General features: G+C 40.1%; 1 protein-coding gene across 1 annotated transcript; it reads left to right on the top strand.

The window, feature by feature from the left end:
• Positions 1 to 20380: 20380 nt before the first annotated feature.
• CFL2 (cofilin 2) lies at positions 20381 to 23523 on the top strand. The gene is made up of 4 exons (XM_066342003.1): positions 20381 to 20752; positions 21821 to 22128; positions 22250 to 22326; positions 22415 to 23523. Exons 1-4 carry the CDS (start codon positions 20750 to 20752, stop codon positions 22525 to 22527), a joined length of 501 nt encoding a protein of 166 aa, XP_066198100.1. The 5' UTR covers positions 20381 to 20749; the 3' UTR covers positions 22528 to 23523.
• The last annotated feature ends 2391 nt before the right edge of the window (positions 23524 to 25914 follow it).

Below are 25914 nucleotides of genomic sequence, written 5' to 3'. Positions count from 1 at the left end.
CTCCAAAAAAGATATATAAACGGTCAATAAGCACAAGAAAGATGCTCAACATCATTGGTCCTTAGGGAAATGCAATACAAAACCAGAATGAAATACCACTCTATACTCACAGGATGGCAAAATAAAAAAGATAAGAGTAACAATAGTTGGTAAGGATGTAGAGAAACTAGAACCCTGTACATTTTGGATGAGATTATAAAATGGTGTGGCCAGTTTGTAAAAGTTTGGCGGCTCTCCAATATGTTAAACATGAAGTTACCATACAATCCAGTAATTCCATTCTTAGGTATAGACCCCAAAGAAATTAAAATATATGTTCACACAATAATTTGTACATGAATGTTCATGATAGCATTATTCACAATAGCCAAAAAGTGCAAACAACTGAAATGCCCATCAGCTGATGACTAGATAAAAAAAAATGTGGTCTATCCATGCAACAGAATATTATCTGACCATAAAAAAAGAACGATGTGCTGACAATATCAACAAACCTTGAAAATGTGATGCAAAATGAAAGAAGCCAGTCACAAAGACTGCATATTACATGATTCCATTCATATGAGATGTCTACAACAGGGAAATCTACAGAAATGAAAGATTAGTCATTGCCAGGGAAACAGGGAATGTAGAGTGACTGCTGATGGATGTAGGGTTTTCTTTTGGCTGTGATAAAATGTTCTAAAACTGGGTAGTGGTAGTGGTTGCACAATTGTGAATATCTTTAAAAATATTAAATGGTACACTTTGAAAGGGTGAATTTTTTGGTATGTGAATAAGATCTCAATATAAGCTGTTATTAAAAATACACATTTGAAAAATCTTTATGTTCTACCTCATTACCTGCAGAATAAAATTCTGAGTGTAGGATTGTATACAAGGTTCATTAGAGCTAGACCCTCCTATCACTTCATCTTCATTCCCTACCCAGGCCAGAGGCTATAATTATAGCAGACTAGTTGGGGTTTCTTGTGCTCTGCTGACACTGCTCTCTATGCTTTGATTACCCTTTTCCTATCTACCAAATTAACCCCCACATATCCTTAAGACCCAATTCACTACAGACTGGGCTGGAGGCCCTCCTCTGTGCTCCCAAGGCATCCTGTTCATATGCCCTTGTAATATTCATGAGATTATTCCACAGATATTGGCTTCCTTGCTGTATTTTCACAAAACTAGTTTTCTGTAAGACAGAGTCTGATATTTTCATCTTTGCATTCCCAGCTCCTAGCAGAAGTGCTCAATAAATGAAATAAAGGAATATATGAATAAATGGAATGAATAAACTCTCACATTCTTGAGTGCTTTTCATCTCTTTTGTTCCCTTATTCATGTCTATTAACCTAGAGCTTTCACAATCTACAGATTCAATGCAATTTCCCCAAAAAATACCTATGACATACTCATAAATCTAGAACAAATATTTCAAAAACTTATCTGGAACCAAAAAAGAACCCAAATAGTCTCAACAATCTTGGTACTGGCACAAGAACAGGCAATCACATTAATGGAACAGAACAGAGAACCCAGAAGTAAACCCACGCCTTTATGGTCAATTAATATTTGACAAAGGAGACAAGAGCATACAATGGAGTAAAGACAGTCTCTTTAATAAATGGTGTTGGGAAAATTGGACATGTACACGCAAAAAAATGAAACTAGACTGCCAATTTACACCATTCACAAAAACAAACTCAAAATGGATAAAAGACATAAATGTAAGTCATGAAACCATAAAAATCTTGCAAGAAAACATAGGCCATAGACTCTCAGATATCTTTCATAGCAATATTTTTGCTAGTATATCTTCATGGGCAAGTGAAATAAAGGACAAAATAAACAAATAGACTATATCAAACTAAAAAGCTCTGCACAGCAAAAGACAATATGAACAAAATAAAAAGACAACCCACTCAATGGGAGAACATATTCACTGATACATCTGATAAGAGGTTAATAATTAAACTTTATAAAGCACTTCTAAAACTCAACACCAGGAAGGCAAACAACCCAATTTAAAAATGGGCAAAGGACCTGAATTGACACTTCTCTAAAGATGACATACATGCCCTCACCAGATAGCTCAGTTGCTTAGAGCATTGGCCTAAAGAGCAGAGGTTGCCAGTTCAATCCCTGGTCAGGGCACATACAGGAATGGATTGATAGTCCTGTCTCTCTCTCTCTCTCCCCCTTGTTCTCTGGCTGAAATCAATAATAAAAATTTTTAAAAATAATAAAATAAAGAGGACATACAGATGGCCAATAGGCATATGAAAAAATGTTCAGTGTCACTAATCATTAGAGAAATACAAATTAAAACCACAATGAGATACCACCTCCTCACACCTACAAGAATAGCTTTTATTAATAAATCAACAAACAAAAAATGCTGGTGAGGATGTGGAAACAACGGAGCCCTCCTGCACTGCTGGTGGGAATGCAGACTCGTGCAGCCACTGTGGAGAACACTGTAGAGAACGTTTTCTCAAAAACTTAAAAATGGAACTGCCTTATGACCCAGCTATCCCACTTTTAGTAATATTGTATATCCTAAGAATCCCAAATCACTGATTCAAAAGAGGATATGCACCCCCATGTTTATTGCAGCATTGTTTGCAATAGCCAAGATCTGGAAACAGCCCAAGTGTTTGTCAGTAGACGAGTGGATAAAAAAAGCTGCTGTACATTTACATAATGCAATACTATGCATCCATGAAAAGAAAGGAAATCTTACCTTTTGCAACAGCATGGATGGACGTGGAGATTAATATGCTAAGTGAAATAAGCCAGGCAGAGAAAGACAAATATCATATGATCTCACTTACATGTGGAATCTAATGAACACAATAAACTGAGGCACAAAACAGAAACAGAGGCAGGGTCACAGGAAATAGATGGACAACTGTCAGAAGGAAGGGAGAAGTGGGGACGGGATCAAAAAAGGTGAAGGGATTAGCCAAATTATATACACATAACACATAAAGACAATAGGGTAGCAAGTCCCAGAAGAAATGGAGGGATGGAGGTAGGGGCGAAGGGATAAAAAGGGAATGGAAAGAGACTTTGCATTTGGGCATCGGGAACATTATGCAGAGAGCTGAGGGTATTAAATTGAATGGAACACGTGAAACCATGTCAACACAATAAATTAAACATTAAAAAATTCTAAAAAGACATGTAGCTGTCATGTTACTTTGGGGGGGGGGATTCACATTACATTTTTCATGTTTGTATAATTTCTGTCTAGGTCTAGGATTTTAAAAACTTACAGCTTTTAGCCTGACCAGGTGGTGGTGCAGTGGATAGAGCGTTGGACTGGGAAGCTGCGAACCCAGGTTCAAAACCCAGCGGTCGCCAGCTTGAGCACAGGCTCATTGGGTTTGAGCAAGGCTTACCAGCTTGAGCCCAAGGTCGCTGGCTTGATCAAGGGGTCACTCACTCAGCCTGCTGAAGGCCCCCAGTCCAGGCACATATGAGAAAGCAATCAATGAACAACTAAGGAGCAACAACGAAGAATTGATGCTTCTCATCTCTCTCCCTTCTTGTCTGTCTGTCTCTATCTGTCCCTCTCTCTGTCTCTATCTCTGTCACAAAACAAAAACAAAAACAAAAAAAATACAGCTTTTATACTAAAGTAAGCTAAACAAATGATTTTCACCTTAAATAAATTACTAGCAAGTTGCTTTTCTCAGATGTTGTTTTTGTATGGTTTGTATAATGTGGGTAACTGGTTGCTACTTATTAATCATGATTGAATTAATATCAAAGTAACTGATAGTGGATCTGATAAATGTGTCTGAGTTAATAAACTGAAACCGGCATTTATAAATATGGAATTTAAAACTCTCCCTCCAGGGAGCAAGCCCATTCTTTTCCCCTCTCTCTCAAGGAGTATTTCTCGTCTCCTAAGCTCCCCTCCTTTTGCCTCTGTAACTTGTTTCCAAAAGCCCATTTCTTCTACCTCTGTGACTTTCTAAATAAATTTTCTTGTATAGTTTGAAAAAAAAAAAAAGAATCTGAAACTGTTTTAAACTACATTTCACTACTTACTGCATTTCACTGCCGCTATCCTCTAGCTCAGAGGTAGTCAACCTGGTCCCTACCGCCCACTAGTGGGCGTTCCAGCTTTCATGGTGGGCGGTAGCAGAGCAACCAAAGTATAAATAAAAAGATAGATTTAACTATAGTAAGTTGTTTTATAAAGACTTATTCTGCCAAACTTAGCGAAAATCCGACCTCAAGTACTTGGTAGGTAATTATTATTATATGTTTTTACTTGCCATAACTCTGCTTTATAAATTTTATAAGTAAAGTTACTTCCCTACTTTATAAATCACCATTACTGTGGAACTGGTGGGCGGTTAGAAAATTTTACTACTATCAGAGATACAAAAGTGGGTGATAGGTATAAAAAGGTTGACTACCCCTGCTCTAGCTCATTACCTCTTCATGTGACATAGATTGCTAAATTCCTTTTTTGTGAGCTCATGTTCCTAAATGAGAATGAACTAGAGATGAGACATATAAGACCTAATGTGAGTTTTGTGGCTCAGAGAGTGAGTCACAGAGATTAAACTCTAACACACATCTCCCGTTACGTTTATTTTCTAGTTCTACGTTCAAATTTGAATTTAGAAAAGTATGTGACTTGCCACCTGACCAGTGTTTTAGCTCAGGTGTGGGGTAGGAGGGGAGTACTGTATCAGAGGGCACATGAGTAGAAAGGCACAGTTTGAAGTTGTGAGTGTTCTCACACTTACATTGGTCTTTGTCAGGAAGTGGCTAGGGGAGCTGAGAGTGATGGTCTTGACAAGGAGTGGGGGCTCAAACAGAATTTTTCTGCATAATCTTCCAAGTCTATTGTTTCAAATAGGACTTGAAAAATGATGTTAAACTTTTACATGGCCACAGAAACTCCATCTAGACTATTTCTTGGGAGAATATGCAATAGGAGGTGTTCACTTTTCCGAGTTTCTGAAGAATCTTAAGTAAACAAACTTTAGCTGAGTCTTACAAATCAACACCAATGAGGCTGTGGATGCTTGTGATTTGCCTATGAGGATAAAATCATCCTTTCAACTTCATTCTTTCTGCACTGGTGGTAACAACAGCCCCAGCGTTCCGGTTCCTATGCTGGAAGGAGCTTTATATACATTATCTCACATGATCCTCACCATAATCCCAAGAGGAAAGAAGTAATGTGATCCCCATTTTACACACAAGGAAACAACCTTAGAGCAGTTAAGTAAATGATATCACTGTGCCAGAGCTGAGGAAACAACCTTAGAGCAGTTAAGTACATGACACTACTGTGCCAGACCTGAGATTCCATTCAGACCCATCCTCTTTGAAGCTACTACCATTTAGTTCCTAATGATTCTTTTTTCCTGCTATTCCTGTCTCCAGCAAAAGGAAAATTATAGTTTAGATGTGTGTTCTAGCAGTGGATTGCACAGGGTCCCACCTGTTAACCGTTTGTTTGGGCTTGATAATGCTAAAGAGAACAGATGTGGTGTGGTAGGAAAAATAATGGCCCCCAAAATATATCCCTGTCCTAAACCCAGAACCCAGAATATAGCAAAAAGGACTGCACATGATCAACATAACTTTGAGATGGGAGATTATTCTAAATTATCCATTGGGTCCCAAGTAATCACAGTGGTCCTTAGAAGTGGAAGAGGGAGGCAGAGGGGAGAGAGTGAGAGATCTGATGACTGAAGCAGGGGTGGAAGCGGGGCAATTGCTGTGTGAGAGCCACAAATCAAGAAACAGGACAGCCACCAGAAGCTAGAAAAGGCAAGGAAAAGGAATCTTCTCTACAGCCTCTCAAAGCAATGAAGTGCTGATTTTAGTCCCATAAGAATAATTTCTGGCCCTGGCCGGTTGGCTCAGTGGTAGAGTGTCGGCCTGGCGTGCGGAAGTTCTGGGTTCGATTCCCGGCCAGGGCACACAGGAGAAGCGCCCATCTACTTCCCCACCCCTCCCCCTCTCCTTCCTCTCTGTCTCTCTTCCCCTCCCGCAGCCAAGGCTCCATTGGAGCAAAGTTGGCCCGGGCGCTGAGGATGGCTTTATGGCCTCTGCCTCAGGTGCTAGAATGGCCCTGGTTGCAATAGAGCAACGCCCCAGATGGGCAGAGCATCGCCCCCTGGTGGCCATGCTGGGCCTCCCCATTTCCAACTTCAGAAAAAAACACACACACAAAAAAAAAGAAGGAGAATTTCTGACTTCTGGCCTCCAGAATTGTAAGCCAATAAATCTGTGTTGTGTTTAAACCACTAATTTGTGGTGATTTGTTATAGCAGCCAGTGGAAACTAACATATATGATGCCTGACATTCAGATCCTTCCACTACACAGGGGCCAAAATTCATTCAGCAATGCTTGAAAATGCTGTCCCTTTACCACATCAGTGGTGGTAGGTGTTAAAAATAACAGTTATGAAGAGGAGTTGCTACTGACCCTGAGATTCTAAGAGCAAGGATATGTAGAAAGACCTCATAATCTTCAGATTTCTTTTATTCTCTTTATAGCACTGGTCACCAACCCCTGGGCCATGGACCGGTACCAGTCCGTGGGCCATTTGGTACCAGTCCGCAGAGAAAGAATAAATAACTTACATTATTTCTGTTTTATTTATATTTAAGTCTGAACAATGTTTTATTTTTAAAAAATGACCAGATTCCCTCTGTTACATCCATCTAAGACTCACTCTTGACGCTTGTCTCGGTCACGTGATACATTTATCCGTCCCACCCTAAAGGCCAGTCCGTGAAAATATTTTCTGACATTAAACCAGTCCGTGGCCCAAAAAAGGTTGGGGACCACTGCTTTATAGCACTAAAGCATCTTAAATGTATTACTTCATCATCTATTGAGCACCTATTATGGCCAGGTTCCAGCAATTCAAAGATGAGTAGGGCTCAGATTATTAAGGAGTTTACAGTATAGTGGGGTGGCAAAAGACATAAACAAGTTATTCCAAGGCAACAAGATACAGTATATGCAAAGACAAGAATATCTTCAGGACGAGAATCCTAGAACATGAGAGGATGAACTCTGAAAGAGACAGAGAAGTTTGGAGAGGGGTTGATGTCACAGCTGGGAGTGCCTAACATCTTTGGAATCCCCAGCTTTGGTGGGAGAGGTTCTGACACCTAGTCTAGGTGTCCCTGTCTCTGCCAGGATTTTGGCCTCTGTGGAATCTCTTTGCTGGAAATTTCAAGGCTCAGAAGGAAGGGAGACTCTGAGAGGAAAAGTATAGGAAGAAGAGTTGCTGATATCCACACAAGGTAGATATTGGAGTCCTGGAATGCCATTCTCCATGATTTCCTTGGAATTCCTAAAGAGTTAAGAAAGTAAAAGGTTTCATAAACTATATGATACCAGCTAAATGTTAAAGTATTATTATCTGCTTGCTTGGGATTCATGCTTAGGCATTGGGAAATTTCTTCTCAATTTTTGTCTCTAAACTACGTCAATCTTCCCATTAAGAAAATGAACAGTATGGAAGACCCACTCCTTTGCACCATGCATGGGAGACCCAAGTCCTTCTGATCAAGGCCCTAATTAATTAATTAATTAATTAAACACAAGCTATGGGCATAAAAACTAGGTCTATGGTTTCATAGGCAATACCTAACATGTTTCCATTTAAATCATATTAAATTTTGGATGCAAGAATTTATCATGCAAACTAGGACACAAGTCCTACTCATTAGGATTTTCCATTCTTATATTTACTTAATCCTGAAAACATGTACAAACCATTTTTTTTCTTTTTTCTTTTTTTAATAATTTTATTTTTTTAATGGGGCTACATCAATAAATCAGGATACATATATTCAAAGATAACAAGTCCAGGTCATCTTGTCTTTCAATTATGTTGCATACCCATCACCCAAAGTCAGATTGTCCTCTGTCATCTTCTATCTAGTTTTCTTTGTGCCCCTCCCCCTCCCCCTTTCCCTCTCCCTTTCCCCCCTCCCCCCGTAACCACCACACTCTTATCAATGTCTCTTAGTTTCACTTTTATGTCCCACCTACATATGGAATAATGCAGTTCCTGTTTTTTTCTGATTTACTTATTTCACTTCATATAATGTTATCAAGATCCCACCATTTTGCTGTAAATGATCCGATGTCATCATTTCTTATGGCTGAGTAGTATTCCATAGTGTATATGTGCCACATCTTCTTTATCCAGTCATCTATTGACGGGCTTTTTGGTTGTTTCCATATCCTGGCCACTGTGAACAATGCTGCAATGAACATGGGGCTGCACGTGTCTTTACGTATCAATGTTTCTGAGTTTTTGGGGTATATACCCAGTAGAGGGATTGCTGGGTCATAAGGTAGTTCTATTTTCAGTTTTTTTGTTTGTTTGTTTGTTTGTTTTTGTATTTTTCTGAAGCTGAAAACGGAGAGAGACAGTCAGACAGACTCCCGCATGCGCCCGACCGGGATCCACCCGGCACACCCACCAGGGGCGATGCTCTGCCCACCAGGGGGCGATGCTCTGCCCCTCGGGGGCATCGCTCTGCCATGACCAGAGCCACTCTAGCACCTGGGGCAGAGGCCAAGGAGCCATCCCCAGCGCCCAGGCCATCTTTGCTCCAATGGAGCGTTGGCTGTGGGAGGGGAAGAGAGAGACAAAGAGGAAGGAGGGGGGGAGGAGAAGCAAATGGGCACTTCTCCTGTGTGCCGTGGCTGGGAATCGAACCAAGGTCCCCCGCGCGCCAGGCCGACGCTCTACCACTGAGCCAACTGGCCAGGGCTATTTTCAGTTTTTTGAGGAACCACCATACTTTCTTCCATAATGGTTGTACTACTTTACATTCCCACCAACAGTGGATTAGGGTTCCTTTTTCTCCACAGCCTCTCCAACATTTGCTATTACCTGTCTTGTTAATAATAGCTAATCTAACAGGTGTGAGTTGCAGTTTTGATTTGCATTTCTCTAATAACTAAAGAAGATGAGCATCTTTTCATATATCTGTTGGCCATTTGTACTTCCTCCTGGGAGAAGTGTCTGTTCATGTCCTCTTCCCATTTTTTTATTGGATTGTTTGTTTGTTTGTTGTTGAGTTTTATGAGTTCTTTGTATATTTTGGATATTAGGCCCTTATCTGAGCTGTTGTTTGAAAATATCACTTCCCATTTAGTTGGCTTTCTGTTTATTTTGTTATCAGTTTCTCTTGCTGAGCAAAAACTTCTTAGTCTGATGTAATCCCATTCATTAATTTTTGCCTTCACTTCTCTTGCCATTGGAGTCAAATTCATAAAATGCTCTTTAAAACCCAGGTCCATGAGTTTAGTACCTATGTCTTCTTCTATGTACTTAATTGTTTCAGGTCTTATGTTTAGATCTTTGATCCATTTTGAGTTAATTTTAGTACAGGAGGACAAACTGTAGTCCAGTTTCATTCTTTTGTATGTGGCTTTCCAGTTTTCCCAGCACCATTTATTGAAGAGGCTTTCTTTTCTCCATTGTGTGTTCTTGGCCCCTTTAACAAAAATTATTTGACTATATATATGTGGTTTTATTTCTGGACTTTCTATTCTGTTCCATTGGTCTGAGGGTCTACTTTTCTGCCAATACCATGCTGTTTTGATTGTCGTGGCCCTATAATATAGTTTGAAGTCAGGTATTGTGCCCCGAGCTTCATTCTTTTTCTTTAGGATTGCTTTGGCTATTCGGGGTTTTTTATAGTTCCATATAAATCTGATGATTTTTTGCTCTATTTCTTTAAAAAATGTCATTGGAATTTTGATGGGAATTGCATTAAATTTGTATATTGCTTTGGGTAATATGGACATCTTGATTATATTTATTCTTCCTAACCAAGAACAAGGAATATTCTTCCATCTCATTATATCTTTTTCGATTTCTCTTAACAATGGTTTATAGTTTTCATTATATAAGTCCTTTACATTCTTTGTTATGTTTATTCCTAAGTATTTTATTTTTTTTGTTGCAATTGTGAAGGGGATTATTCTTTTAAGTTTGTTCTCAGTTGTTTCATTGTTGGCATATAGAAAGGCTATTGACTTCTGTATGTTAATTTTGTATCCTGCGACCTTACTGTATTGGCTTATTGTTTCTAGTAGTCTTTTTGTGGATTCTTTGGGGTTTTCGATGTATAGGATCATATCATCTGCAAAAAGTGATACCTTTACTTCTTCTTTTCCAATATGGATGCCTTTTATTTCTTTGTCTTGTCTGATTACTCTGGCGAGAACCTCTAGTACCACATTAAATAAGAGTGGAGAGAGTGGACAACCCTGTCTTGTTCCTGATTTAAGGGGGAAAGCCTTCAGTTTTGTGCCATTTAATATGATGTTAGCTGATGGTTTATCATATATGGCCTTTATCATGTTGAGATATTTTCCTTCTATACCCATTTTGTTGAGAGTCTTAAACATAAAATTGTGTTGTATTTTATCGAATGCCTTTTCTGCGTCTATTGATAAGATCATGTGGTTTTTGTTCTTTGTTTTGTTGATATGGTGTATTACGTTAACCGTTTTACGTATGTTGAACCATCCTTGAGATTCTGGGATGAATCCCACTTGATCATGATGTATTATTTTTTTAATATGTTGTTGTATTCAATTTGCTAGTATTTTGTTTAGTATTTTAGCATCTGTATTCATTAGAGATATTGGTCTGTAGTTTTCTTTTTTTGTGCCATCCTTGCCTGGTTTTGGTATGAGGGTTATGTTGGCCTCATAAAATGTGTTTGGAAGTATTGCTTCTTCTTCAATTTTTTGGAAGACTTTGAGTAGAATAGGAATCAAGTCTTCTTTGAATGTTTGATAAAATTCGCTGGTATAGCCGTCAGGGCCTGGACTTTTATTTTTGGGGAGGTTTTTAATGGTTTTTTCTATTTCTTCTCTACTAATAGGTCTGTTTAGGCTTTCTGCTTCTTCTTGACTCAGTCTAGGAAGGTTGTATTGTTCTAGGAATTTATCCATTTCTTCTAGATTGTTGAATTTAGTGGCATAAAGTTTTTCATAGTATTCTACAATAATTCTTTGTATATCTACAGTGTCCGTGGTGATTTCTCCTCCTTCATTTTGGATTTTGTTTATATGAGTTCTTTCTCTTTTTTCCTTGGTAAGTCTTGCCAAGGGTTTGTCAATTTTGTTGATCTTTTCAAAGGACTAGCTCTTTGTTCTATTAATTTTTTCTATAGTTTTACTGTTCTCTATTTCATTTATTTCTGCTCTAATTTTTTTTTTTTTTTTGTATTTTTCTGAAGCTGGAAACGGGGAGAGACAGTCAGACAGACTCCTGCATGCGCCCGACCGGGATCCACCCGGCACGCCCACCAGGGGCGATGCTCTGCCCACCAGGGGGCGATGCTCTGCTCCTCCGGGGGGGGGGGTCGCTCTGCCGTGACCAGAGCCACTCTAGCACCTGGGGCAGAGGCCAAGGATCCATCCCCAGCGCCTGGGCCATCTTTGCTCCAATGGAGCCCTGGCTGCGGGAGGGGAAGAGAGAGACAGAGAGGAAGGAGGGAGGGGGTGTGGAGAAGCAAATGGGCGCTTCTCCTATGTGCCCTGGCCGGGAATCAAACCCGGGTCCCCCGCACGCCAGGCCGACGCTACACCGCTGAGCCAACCGGCCAGGGCCTGATTTTTATTATCTCCTTTCTTCGGCTGGTTTTGGGTTGTCTTTGTTCTTCTTTTTCTAGTTCCTTAAGGTGTGAAGTTAAGTGGTTCACTTGGGCTCTCTCTTGTTTGTTCATATATGCCTGAAGTGATATGAACTTCCCTCTTATCACTGCTTTTGCTGCATCCCATAGATTCTGATATGTCGTATTGTCATTTTCATTAGTCTGTATATATCTTTTGATCTCTGCACTTATTTCTTCTTTGACCCATTCATTTTTTAAAAGTATGTTGTTTAGTTTCCACATTTTTGTGGGATTTTTTTCCTCTTTCTTGCAGTTGAATTCTAGTTTCAAGGCTTTATGATGAGAAAATATGCTTGGTACGACTTCGATTTTTCTGAATTTGCTGATGTTGTTTTTGTGGCCCAATATATGGTCGATTCTTGAGAATGATCCATGTGCACTGGAGAAAAATGTATACTCAGTCACTTTGGGATGAAATGTCCTGTAGATGTCTATCATATCCAGGTGCTCTAGTGTTTTGTTTAAGGCCACTATATCTTTGTTGATTCTCTGTTTGGATGACCGATCTAGAGCCGTCAGTGGTGTATTGAGGTCTCCAAGTATGATTGTATTTTTGTCAGTTTTTATTTTAAGGTAAATAAGTAGCTGTCTTATATATTTTGGTGCTCCTTGGTTTGGTGCATATATATTAAGAATTGTTATGTCTTCTTGATTCAGTGTCCCCTTAGCCATTATGAAATGGCCATTTTTGTCTCTAAGTACTTTTGCTGTCTTGTAGTCAGCATTATCAGATATGAGTAATGCTAAGCCTGCTTTTTTTTGGATGTTATTGGCTTGGAGTATTGTTTTCCAGCCTTTCACTTTGAATTTGTTTTTATCCTTGTTACTTAGATGAGTTTCCTGTAGGCAGCATACAGTTGGATTTTCCTTTTTAATCCATTCTGCTACTCTGTGTCTTTTTATTGGTGAGTTTAATCCATTTACATTTAGTGTAATTATTAACACTTGTGAGTTCCCTATTGCCATTTTATAGATTGCTTTCTGTTAGTTTTGTGTCTTGTTTGATCCTTCTTTTTTGTTTTTCTATCTTTTATTTTTATTTGGTTGTATTCCATACATCTTTCCTCTGTTGCTATCTTTTTTATCTCATGTGCTTCTGTGGTGGTTTTTTCAATGGTGGTTGCCTTTAAGTAATGAAAAGGGTTCCTACCCTGTTCATTGTAGCGCACTATTTTGTGAGTACTTTTGCACTCCATCGTCCTTGGCTACTGTTAATCTACATCCTCTCCCCCCCTTTCTTTTTGTTGTTGTCACAGTTTAAATTTGGTTTTATTGTGTTCTTCTTGGAGCTTTTACTTGTGGCTTTATTTTTTTTGTTGTTCTTTGTATCTGATTGGAGAACCCCCTTTAGTAATTCCTGGAGTGGGGTTTTTCTGATGATAAATTCCCTCATCTTTTCTGTATCTGTGAATGTTTTTATTTCTCCTTCATATTTGAAGGATAGCTTTGATGGGTATAGTATTCATGGCTGAAAGTTCCTCTTTTTCAGGACTTTAAATATTGGGGTCCACTCTCTTCTAGCTTGTAGAGTTTCTGCTGAGAAATCTGATGATAATCTAATGGGCTTTCCTTTATATGTTGTATTCTTCTTTTCCCTGGCTGCCTTGAGAATTTTTTCTTTGCCATTGGTTTGTGCCAATTTCATTATGATGTGCCTTGGAGTAGGTTTGTTGGGGTTAAGAAAACTCGGAGTTCTGTTTGCTTCATGAATTTGAGGCTTTAGTTCTTTCCACAGGCTTGGGAAGTTCTCATCTATTATTTGTTTGAGTATGTTCTCCATTTCATTTTCTCTCTCTTCTCCCTCTGATATACCTATTATTCTTATGTTATTCTTTCTGATGGAGTCAGATAATTCTTGTAGGGCTATCTCATTTTTTTTAATTTTTGAGTCTCTTTCTTCTTCTCTCTGTTGTGCCTCAAGTTGCTTGTCTTCTATTTCACTAATCCTCTCTTCTATCTGGCCTGTTCTATTAGCTAAGCTTGTTACCTCGTTTTTCAGCTCGTGAATTGAGTTTTTCATCTCTGTTTGATTTGTTTTTATAGTTTCAGTTTCCTTGGACATATATTCTTTGTGTTCATTGAGTTGTTTTCTGAGCTCCCTAAATTGCCTTTCTGAGTTTTCTTGTATATCTCGGAGGATTTTTAGGATTTCTATCTTGAATTCTCTGTCATTTAGCTCCAAGGTTTCCAATATATTAAATTTTTTCTCCATAGATTTTTCCTCATCTATCTGTGTTACCTCTCTTTCTTTTGAAGACAAAATCCATGATACTCGATTTTGTCTTCCTTAATGGCATCTGAGGGTGGTTTTGTTGATAGTATTAATGAGATTTAATAAAGAATAAAAAGTTAAAAAAATAAAAAATCGAAAAGAGTGGTTTTTTTAATTAATAATGAAATAAAGAAAAATAAAATTAAATTAAAATTTAAAAAAAAGAAATTATTCCCCCCTCCTTTTTTCCTCTCCTCTCCTCTCCCCTCTTTCTTGAGAAAATCTTGTGGTGAACTGTGAATTATATTGTATTAAATAGAACAAACAATGCCTGTAATGGAGGGCCTGAATTGGGGAAAAGTAATAAAGGGGCAAAATAAATAAATAAATAAAAATAAAATTTAAAAAAAGGGGGGGTATGGACCCACAAAAAGGAAATAATGAAAAAATTTGGATCAAGAATAAAATGATTTGCATTTAGGTGTTGGTTGACTAAGAGTTATGGTGAGAAGAATAATAGGGAAACAGGAAAATGGGGGGACAAATTAAAAAATTACTATTGTATTTAGTGGAACAAGAGCTTGATAAAATGGAGAGCCAGGGATGGGAGCACTGCTAGTGAGTTAAAAAGGTGAAGTAAAAAACCCCCAAAATGCCACAAACATAAGTTTGAGTCCCAGATAAGATAATTTGTTTGTTATTGAGGTTTGAATGAGAGGAGACGTAAAGGAGAAAGGAAGAAACTAATATAGAGGGAGAAAAGAAAGAGAGAGAGAGAGAAAAAAAAAAGAGGGAACCACTAAAAGAAGAAAAAAGAGGAGAGAGAGAGAGAGTTAAGGGTTTTGGAGTGCAACCCTCATAGAGAGAAAGGAAGAGGAAAGAAAAGATAATGGGAGATGTAATACTTATGGGTAGTGTAGTTCAAGGAGAGGAGAGAGTAAGACCGGTAGAGAGTTAAAGGACCAAATTGGAGGAGGAAAAAAAAAAATCAAGGATGAAGATAAGAGAAACAAACGAACAAATATAATAAAATGGGATAGGTTATAAAGTCTGCGGATTATTCTTGATTTTGAGAGGTTATCTTTTTGCTTTTTCTTTTCTCTCCCTCTTCCTGGTCGGTGACTCTGTACCCCGGGTTCTGCCCCTTTGGCACGCTCAGGTAGAGGTTTGCAGTCGGTAAGTCTCTATGGCGATGTCATGTATTGTGCTTTAGTCACGTTGGCAGTCGAGGCTCATTAGCATTTATAGGCTCTGACAGTGAGAGAGTCCGTGTTCCTGGAGCCTCTCTCCTAGTCTTTCCTTCCTCAATTAGTAGCCTGATAATCCAGCCACGGGGTTGCTGCTGCCTCTGCCTGGATAGTAAGAGGCTCAAAGAGCTGGCCACTCCCCACTCTATTCCCACTCAGTGCAGGGCTCTGGGTAAGGCTCAGTCAGTCAGAGCTGCTAGCATAATCAGCCAGGGCTTCCGCCCACTCAAAGACCTCTGGCTCTGCCACTCTGTCCGGTAACACGGGCGGGCACCCACTCCCGGGGCGCTTGGAGGAAACTCTCACTCACTATCTGTGTGCGCAGACCAGGATGTCAGGCCAGAAGTCTCGCCCTCTGAGTAAAATCCCCCGCCCCCCCTGAAAAGTTCCAGCGTTGGAATTGGCTCTTGCTCCGTCCCCGTGTGCGGCTTTTTCAAGGCGCTGGGGCGGCCTGAGATTCCGCTTTCAGCCCATACAAAGGCCCCTGACTCTGCCCCTCTGTGGGATAACACAGGCTCCCACTCCTCAGGTGCTGGGAGGAGTCTCTTGCCCACTCTCCGTGCGCGCCGACCAGGATATCAGGCCATCCTCCTCACCCTCTGAGTGAAACTCCTCCCGCACGGAAAAGTTCTAGAGTTGGAATTAGTTCTCGCTCCCTTCCCGTACGCGGCTCCCCCAGGGCGCTGGGGCGGCCCAGAGATTCCACTTTTGGCCCACACAAATGCCTCTGACTCTGCCTCTCTGTGGGACAACACGGGCGCACACTCCTGGGGCTTTGGAAGGATTCTCTCGCCCACTATCTGCACGTGCCGACCAGGAGATCGGGTAAAATGGCTGCCCCGCTTGTCTTTCTTTGTCTGGGATTGGCGCGAGTGTTAGCTGTATTGCCCGGGTTGTCACAGGAACAGTTTTTCCTCGGCTTGGATCTCCGTGCCACAGCCTGGTTCGGCTGTTAGTGCCACGGCCTGGATCTATTCACCCCCTTTGCCCGCCTTAGTTTCTATATTCTCAGTTTCCAGTGAAAGAAGCCCTATTTAGGTAGTGAGGAAGGCAGAGCATTTCTTACTCCCTATTTCCTTCGGGGTTTGGTTATATATTTAGCCAATTTTTCGCTCGATCATACCTTCGGGTGTATTGTGAAACATCTGGAGGCTCCAAGGATAGGTTTTTCTGTTTCTGGTTGAAGATCTTGTTGAGTTTTGGGGGAGATTTATGGGTATCGCTTCCTACCCCGCCATTACTCTGACGTCATCTCCCACAAACCATTTCTTAAGAAACACTGATATACTACAAAATTTAATTTTAAAGCTGGGAAGGACTAAAGATAATTTAATCAGAACTTGTTTTACAGATGAAGCCCCTGAGGTCTGTCAGCGTTGAAAGCCCTTGGAGGTTAGAGATGGGACAGTGCCAAGATTAATACCCAAACTGCCAGCACACTGCACTTCTTAGTTTGCTTCAAAGTTTAGCTGGACTTACTATTTTGTTCCCAACAGTGTTTAGCAATAACAATTCTCTCTTTTTAGAGCAAGTATTTTTTACAAAATAATTTTAACTATTAATCAGAGTTTTAAATTAATTTTAGCCATTTTCCAAATGAAGAGAGTAAGGTAGAAATCGTAAACATTTAGGAGAAAAGGTAGCATAAATCAGCCCTAAGTAAATACAATTAAATCTTTTTCATTACAGATAACACTAAAGTGTTTCATTTATAACTTTTCATTATAAACTCATTAAGAATTTAGTTTTAAAAAAAAAGAATTTAGTTTTTGTTTTTTAGTGAGCAAGGGAGACAAAAAGGACAAGAGAGATGAGAAGCATCCACTCCTAGTTGCAGCACTTTAGTCCTTCATTGCTTGCTTCTGATAGATGCCTGGATACAGGGGGGACGGGGGGGGGGGTGGCGGGGGAAGCTCAAGCCAGCGACCACAGGATTCTGTGGATGATCCCATGCTCAAGCCCACAACCATGCCTGCACTCAAGCTGGTGAGCCTGCACTCAAACCTGGAACCTCAGGGTTTGGATCCTGGGACCTCTATGTTCCAGGTCAACAATCTTTCCCAGGGGTCTGGAACCTATGGCTCGCGAGCCAGATGTGGCTCTTTTGATGGCTGCATCTGGCTTGCAGACAAATCTTAAATTAAAAAAAATAATGTTAAAAATATAAAACATTCTCATGTATTACAATCCATTCATTTCCTACCGCCCATGTTCATGGTGGCGGGTGGCTGGAGCCAATCACAGCAGTCCTCTGGGACAACACCAAATTTTTATTGGATAATGCGTAAGGTACACAGGTCCTTGTGAGGTCAGGAAGTAAACTTCCCTCCTTTTAATCAAGTAGTCAGCAAGCTAATTGCAGAAACCCTTTTGAAGAAGAAGATGGCTAAAAGAAAAAAAGATGAGGAGTATCGTACTTTTCAGCAGGAATAGACAGAGAAATTTGCCTTTGTGGAGAGAGCAGGTTCTACAGTGTGTCTAATATGCAATGACAAAATTGCATCGATGAAACGGTCAAATATAAAGCGACACTTCGACACACGCCATACTACATTTGCATCGAAGTATCCAGCGGGGGACAGCAGGAAGAAAGCATGTCAAGAGCTACTGTGCAGAGTGCAAGCTAGTCAGCAGCAACTCCGTGTTTGGACCCAACAAGGTGACTGGAATTTGGCTAGCTTTGCTGGTGCTTTAGCAATTGTGAGAAACGGAAAGCCATTCACAGATGGGAAGTATGCCAAAATATTCATGCTTGATGTTGCCAATAAACCTTTTGACGACTTTTCGGATAAAGACAAGATAATCAAATGAATAAAAGACATGCCTCTGTCAGCAAGAACTGTTCACGATTGTACCATCATGATGGCAAATCAAATCAAGGCAACACAAGTGAAGGAAATAAATGCAGCACCATTCTTTTCTCTCGCTTTGGATGAGTCAACAGACGCAAGCCATTTATCCCAGTTCAGCATGATTGCAAGGTATGCTGTCGGTGACACACTATGTGAGGAAAGTCTTGCTGTTTTGCCTATGAAAGAGATAACAAGAGGGGAGGATTTATTCAAGTCTTTCACTGAGTTCGCTAAAGAAAAAAAAATCTACTGATGGATAAACTTATTTTGGTGTGTACTGATGCTGCTCCGTGCATGGTGGGGAAAAAGAGAGGATTCGTAGCACTTCTTCGTGAACATGAAAAGAGACCCATCCTATGTTTTCACTGCATTCTACATCAGGAGGTGCTTTGTGGCGAGCAGCTTGGTGAGTTGATGTCACTGGTCATTCGGGTGGTCAACTTTATTGTTGCCTGAGCTTTAAATGGTTGCCAGTTTAAAACACTGCTGGATGAAGTTGGGAATAATTATCCTAGTCTGTTTCTGCACAGCAATGTGCGTTGATTGTCAAGAGGGAAGGTGCTCAGCTGTTTTGCGGCTTGTCTGAGCGAAATCTGGACTTTTCTTGAAATGAAAAACGTCGAGCATCCTGAGTTAGCTAACACTGAGTGGTCCTGAAGTTCTATTGTCTCGTGGACATGACTGAATATCTGAACCAGCTCAAAGTGAAAATGCAAGGCGTCGGAAATACAGTCTTATCCCTTCAACAAACAGTGTTTGCATTTGAAAACAAGCTGAAACTCTTCATTGCCGACATTGAAACAGGTCGTTTACTACACTTTGAAAAACTGGGAGAGTTTAAAGATGCATGCACAGCTAGTGACCCTGCTCAACATCTTGATCTCCAGCAGCTAGCGGGCTTCACACCTAATCTCCTGCAGTCATTCAAAGCGTATTTTGGAGAATTTCATGAGCGCGCTCATCTTTTTAAGTTCATCACCCATCCATACGAGTGTGCAGTAGACAGCACCGACCTGAGTTACAACCTCGGTGTCTCCGTCAGAGATTTTGAGCTATAAGCTGCTGACCTGAAGACCTCAGACATGTGGGTGAGTAAGTTCAAGTCACTGAATGAAGATTTGGAAAGACTTGCATGACAGCAGCAGAGTTGGCAAGCAAACACAAGTGGGAGAAATGAAAAAACAACCCGCGTACCAGCTGATTGTCAAAACTTGAAATGCGCTTCCGGTCACATACCACACACTGCAGCGTGTGAGTATTGCTGTACTGACAATGTTGGGCTCTACGTATGCATGTGAGCAGTCTTTCTCACATCTAAAAAACGTTAAGACCTACCTACAATCACGTTGAACAGATGAAAGTCTCAATGCCTGCATGAAGCTTTACCTCACCATGTATCAACCAGACTACAAAGCCATCAGCAAAACCATGCAGCACCAGAAGTCGCATTAATGGTAAGAAGTACTTTATTCATCATTGGTTAGCAACAGCATAACAACGTTATTAAAAAGAATTCAGAGACTTTTTGTACTTTAAAAGTGTGGGTCTTACATAAAATGCACACATTTACTTCTATTTAGTGTTATACATATTGTATGGCTCTCACGGAATTACATTTTAAAATATGTGGCATTCATAGTTCTCTCAGCCAAAAGGGTTCCCGACCCCTGATCTATCCATTGTGCCACCACAGGTCAGGTTAAAGTTAATTTAAATCTTTATGAAAATTTTCCTCAAAGTAGAAAGTGACAATTTTTTCTATGACAAATGGCATACTTGTTAAGTATGAAAAACGTTAGTGAAGATCCTTGTCTCAGTTATACAAGTTTTGCTGCAAGAGGTTATGATTGCCAAGAAGAGGGAGAAATCTCTGCTCTTAGGTCCACTTATTTGATGTCAGCTGTCATAGCTGGGGCTTCATCAAGAAAAACCTGGCAGAGTACAGTCCATTTCCTATGAGGTCTGATATATAAACAGATATTGCCAAGGGATGTTACTACCAGTTTTTTCCCGTTGTTATTGCAACCACAGACTTTGGAAAGTGACTTTCCACCTCTTTATCATTTTGCTTTTTTCCGGAGTAATTCAATCAACTGGGTAACCCCCTAGTGTGTTTATCGCATTTAATTGTTGTAAGCATAAGCAGATCTGACAATTCACACCATCTCTACCGGGGCTTTCCAAAATGATTCAGAACGTTGGAATCCAGCCCGTTTCGGTGTAAACCACGGGTGAATAAAAGAGACATTTCGGTGCGCGCTCCCCTCACACACAGCCAACCCGAGAGCAGCGCCCCCGGAAGGCAGCGTGGAGACGCCCCTCCGCGGGCCTGGCGCCTTCCCCGGAAGGCCGACGGTGGTGCCCGCGCGCTTGAGGCGTCTCAGCCCAGGATCCTGGTCTCCGGCCACTGCCGCGTAGTCAACTGGGCCTGTGGGGCGCGCGCCGAGGGTCAAGTCGAGGACGCGGGCGGGGCCTGGCGGCGGAGGGGCCGGGAGGCGGAAGGGCCAGTCCGGGGCGCGCACGTGACCGCCAGCCGGCCGCCTGCAGCCCCCCGAGTCGTCGTCGTAGCCGCTGCCGCCGCCGCCGCCGCCGCCGCCGCCGCCTGTGCAGCAGCCGCCTCTCGGGCTGCAGCTCCCGGCGTGCCCCGCACTTGCCGCGCCCGCTTGCCCGCCCCTCCTCCTTCTCCCAGTGCCACCGAGCCGGAGTCCGAGCCGCCGCCGCAGCCACAACCGCGAGCACTATGGTAAGGCGATCGCGCCGGCCGGGTGGTCGGGCGGCCCGGGCGCGGCGCGCTAACGGCCCTACAGGGCCTGGGACTGAGGCCGCCATTTTAACCTGATTTTGGCTTTAAGGGTGGGCGCTTCTGCGCGGCCCCGCTGCTCTGTCTCGGGGTGGCCGGCCTGCCTTCCCGCCGTCAGGCCGGGCCCTGCGGCTCTTCGGATTCCTGAGGGCGAAAAGGGCCCTGGCGCGGGTCGGGGGTCGGGGCCCGGGGCCGAAGCCGGGTGGGAGGCGGCCGGAGGCGCCGCGACCCAGGGAGCGGCGATCGGCGACGCAGGAGAGTCTGCGGAGCTCACCCCGCGCGTGTCGCGCTTGCCCTTAGCTGCCTATTTTTTCTGAATACGCGCGATCTAAAATTGGTACGTGCTGTAAAGCCCTTGTAGAGGGCTTTTGGTGAGGGTCTGGATAGCCTGTAATAGAAACCTTTGGGGGAAGATTAGGGAGGTGGGAAAAGTCTTCTTAAGATATTTTCTCGCGGTGAGAAAAAAAGCTTTTACAATAGATCCTTAGTTTTGGTGCCTGCATTTGCGCTGTGAGGCAGTTATGTTGCAGCTGTGGGCGGTTTGGAGTTCACACTTGATTCTCTTTCCTTATGAGGAAACGACACCGACTAGGATGACTTTAAAGAAAAAAAATAGTAGACGCATTAACTGAAATCCAAAAGTGTTTTTTTAAGGCCTACAGAGTTGACACAATACAGAAGGTATTTTTGCTGCTGCTCCTGAAGCTCTGACATCACCCAGTGAAAAGAGGAAACATTTCAGGATGGGACAACCTGTATTTGTTCATTTCCCTCTAAGTTCCATTTACTTCAGCCAGCAAACCACTTGCAAAAAGGATGAATGGGGCCAGATGAGTTAGAATCCTTAGGGGGTATCATATACTAATAATTAAAATGTGACAGATTGGACTGCTTGCATGGGAAGGTGCAGTTTTTGATGAGACTATAAAGTGAATCCTCATTATGCAAATAGTAATTTTGGTTAAAACCAAAACACTTGTTCTGAATTACTGTTTTTTTTATTATTTTTAGGCTTCTGGAGTTACAGTGAATGATGAAGTCATCAAAGTTTTTAATGATATGAAAGTAAGAAAATCTTCTACACAAGAAGAGATCAAAAAAAGAAAGAAAGCAGTTCTCTTCTGTTTAAGTGATGACAAAAGACAAATAATTGTAGAGGAAGCAAAGCAGATCTTGGTGGGTGACATTGGTGATACTGTAGAGGACCCCTACACATCCTTTGTGAAGTTGCTACCTCTGAATGATTGCCGATATGCTTTGTACGATGCCACATACGAAACAAAAGAGTCTAAGAAAGAAGACCTAGTATTTATATTCTGGTGTGTAAAAACAAAAGAAAAAAGTACTTTTAAAATGCAAGGATTATTATTAACATAGTCAGTTTTGCTTTTGTTTTTCTTTTAAGTGGGATTCAACAATTGGTTTTTTTTTCTTCTGTAGGGCTCCTGAAAGTGCACCATTAAAAAGCAAGATGATTTATGCTAGCTCTAAAGATGCCATTAAAAAGAAATTTACAGGTACAAACATTGATTATTTTGTGCAGAGGAATTACACTTTCTTAATTATAATAAGGTAATGGGATAATTTTTTTCTTTTTCTTTTTAGGTATTAAGCATGAGTGGCAAGTAAATGGTTTGGATGACATAAAGGACCGTTCGACACTTGGAGAGAAATTGGGAGGCAATGTAGTAGTTTCACTTGAAGGAAAACCCTTGTAAAATGACAGCCAAGTGCCATCTGGATCTTAAGGAGCTTCCATTTCTCCAACTTAGTCAATTGGAATAGTATTAGGTTTTGGGTTGTTTTGTTTCTTTTCCCTTTTCCCACTGGGTCCTTCCAACACAAATGAATGAGTGAACTATCGTTCATATAAGCAGCCTATCAGTAATTGCCATTAGACTATTTAATACTGTTACCTTGATATAGAACCCAAGGAATGCCTTCCCATGATATTTTAGCCAAAAAAACTGGTTATACCTCCTTTGCAGCAAGCACTACAATAAATGTGATTGTCAGTGTGAATAGCTTAGAATACCGCAAAGGGTAAGCTAATTGAATGCCTTGAAAGTATTATCCACTGGTCAGATGGTAAACTTTATTCAGTATTATTTATGGTTGCATTTGATTGCAGTTCTGTGAGGCTCCAGCATTCATACACCTCACCTGCCTTGGCAAGCCTATTTTTGTGACATGGCAGCACGAATATAACACTATGCATTGAAAGCACTTTTTTGTATTGAGTTTAACTCCCTACCCCCAAAAGGAATGCCAATTAAGTTGTATTAATGGTGTCATCAACTTATCCTAGTACCTCAGTGTTCATTCCTGTTACCTGCCTATCTTCTTAAAAGAAGTAGTTGTTACTAATGCCTTCTTGTTTTCCTTTGAGTGTACACTACTGAGTAAGTGTAGTTTTGTTTACCATGTAAGTCTTGCAACACTAAAGATATTTTATCAGTCATGATGGCAATTTCTGTATAAAAGAGCCTTAAATGGAACGTTGTTTTTGAGATCAAACTCCCTACCCTCACAAAAATAGCCACGTTGCAATAAAAATTGTGGCATATTACAGAATGTTGCCTTGTTTTCCTTGGACATTTTGCAAAGTTACATGAAATAACTTCTAGGGTAAACAGCTATAATTAATCTCTGCACTGGTCATTTAAGAATTTTTTTGTACAATATTCATACATGATATTTTCCAGTCGGGTTTATTTGGTTTTAAAAATACACTATTCTAAAGCCAACTAATATAAAATGTTATAGCAGTAATATTTTATAAGCATTAGTTTATTATGTGTTAATATGGAAATTAGAAATTATTTTTTTGCACTTTGACATAAATATTCACACCTGATTTGTTCTCTGGTTAAATTAGGGTAGTTACATTTTAATTCATATTTACTGTGTATTTGATCATAATGAAAATAATTTCTAAAATGTCCTTCACAAGTTTACTAATATTTACAAACTTTCATTTCAGCTGCTATTAATATATTTTGCAAAATGCAAAGAAATGATTGATAGAGCAGTTTTAAACTTTAGGGATTTGGCTGTGGTTCAGACTGTTCTCCTTATAGAGAATTTGATCTACTCAGTGAGAGCAGTTTGCTGTTAGCCAGAGCTATTTATGGCAAACACATGCTTTTGTATCTTGTCATAGTTATCCACAAATGGCAAAACTGGACTGGATTCTACTGGTATGCAAAACAGGCATGCTAGTATGCAGTCAGTCATGACTTAGAACTTAACCCCATAGCTCTGAAGAATGCTCTAATCACAAAACAAAAAATGAAAAATCCCCCTTCTTTAATGTGTGGAAGTAATTTTAATATAATTAGATATTTTTTCACATTTTCAAAAGATTTTTTAGTTGAAAAAGGAGTTAAATGTCTAGGCTTCCATTTTAAAGTACATGAATGGCTTGGGATCTTTTGCACTGAGCAATTTTATTTCAGGCCTCCAGCTGTGCCTGTACCCTGAACATTCTGATGGCTTTTTGGTAAGGCCAAACTCCTAAGTAAGCACGAAGATACATATACTAAACCGTATTTGTAACTGGTATTTGTACCATGGAATTTTCCTCATTCTTCTAAAAAGTAAGGAACTCTTAAGTTATAGTTTCTTTAGTTGATTTCTCAACTTTCTTATATGCCTCTTTAATTACATAATTTCAGAGATTAAATATTGCTTTCAACAGTGGTACTTTGATTTGTTAAATTAATAGAACTGCTTTTATTATTAATTTCATCTTTGAAGTACATTTTTGTGCATAAAGCCAAAAATAATGATAAAATTAATGGTTCACATCTTACTTGAGACTAAACTGGCATTTGAAGTGATCATTTTATTTTACAATCATTTACAATTAAATGATGTTCCAGTTAGCTTTAAAAGGTATACGGTGCTAATTAGTAAAATATTGAGGACAATATTTTACTGCTAGCTTGCAAAATTATAAGTGTTAAAAAATAAAATATATGAAAATATATAAAGCTGTTGAGATGTGTTTACTTATACATGAGAACATTAAAATTTTTAAAACTAATATTGCAAATCAGGCACCATTATCTTGAGTCCTTTTTAGGATTTTAGTTGAGTGTACTTTCTCATTTAGAGATAACAATATTCTTTGAAAACTGAGTGTTGTAGCAATTAATTTTAATATTGTCAGACAAATGGGAACAGTTGGCATTTGTCCCAAACTGGCTATCAGCTGTTGTTTTCCATCATTATGTATAATAATGTAGCCAGCATTGTGTATTTAATATGCTTTTTAGTAGAAAGGGAAAAAAGTCTCTTAGTAATTTGGAGTTTTTCATATATAGATCCTTTTGTAGCAGCTAATTTATGGAATCTGGCAAATGAGCTTTGGGAGAAAATTGTTTTAAAAGTGTTTACTTGTTAAGGAATAATCTCAGCAGTGGTAAATCATAGAGGGGGTTAGTAACACCTTTCATTATCTTTGCCATTCTGAAAAAATAATCTAGTTCTGCTTGTTATAGGTTCTGTTTTTGCTTGCAAATGTTAATAGTTTGAGATGCAAAATAAACATGAATATTTGTTTTTCTATAAAGCTACTAGAGAAGTACAGTTAGGCTCTAGTGAATATTGCTTTTCAGACAGCATAAATTTATAGCTGTTCTATCTCAGGCAATAAGGAATATGAGGCTTTTCTTTTGCTCTAAAGCGTTTAAGTAATTGCTTTCTTTCCGTGGTAGAATTGGGAGTCATCCCTCCACTTTAATTTCTTGTCATAAAGCAGTTGGGTAAATTAACCCTTTGAGTAGTGAGTTTTTTTCATGCTTGCCAACCCCTGGAAGTGAGTCTTTGTTTTTTGTTTATTTTTCAAAAAATGAAATTAATTCCAATTCCAGTTTTATCTTAAAATCATGTTTGTTTGATAACCAATTTATGGAAATAAGAACATACATTTGCCTTTTTTTAATGTTGCCTTACACATTTTTAAAATAAATCAATCATACTCTAGATGGTCAGGAGGCATGAGGACGTACAGGAACGTTCATACTACTCAAAGAAACTGAGCTTCAGTTTCTTCCTAATAAGAGAATGAGGTCCAACTGGTGGTGCCGCAGTGGATAAAA

Source organism: Saccopteryx leptura, chromosome 6 (genome assembly GCF_036850995.1).
Source record: "Saccopteryx leptura isolate mSacLep1 chromosome 6, mSacLep1_pri_phased_curated, whole genome shotgun sequence".
Classification (NCBI taxonomy): domain Eukaryota; kingdom Metazoa; phylum Chordata; class Mammalia; order Chiroptera; family Emballonuridae; genus Saccopteryx; species Saccopteryx leptura.
Note: the sequence above shows the minus strand (reverse complement) of the source record. Positions and strands in the feature narration are given on the sequence as shown.

Excerpts from the sequence above, each read along its gene's own strand:
- CFL2 (XM_066342003.1), top strand. Across the intron at positions 22,129-22,249 it reads GACCTAGTATTTATATTCTG|GGCTCCTGAAAGTGCACCAT; the intron begins GTGTGTAAAAAC and ends TTTCTTCTGTAG. Across the intron at positions 22,327-22,414 it reads CATTAAAAAGAAATTTACAG|GTATTAAGCATGAGTGGCAA; the intron begins GTACAAACATTG and ends TTTTCTTTTTAG.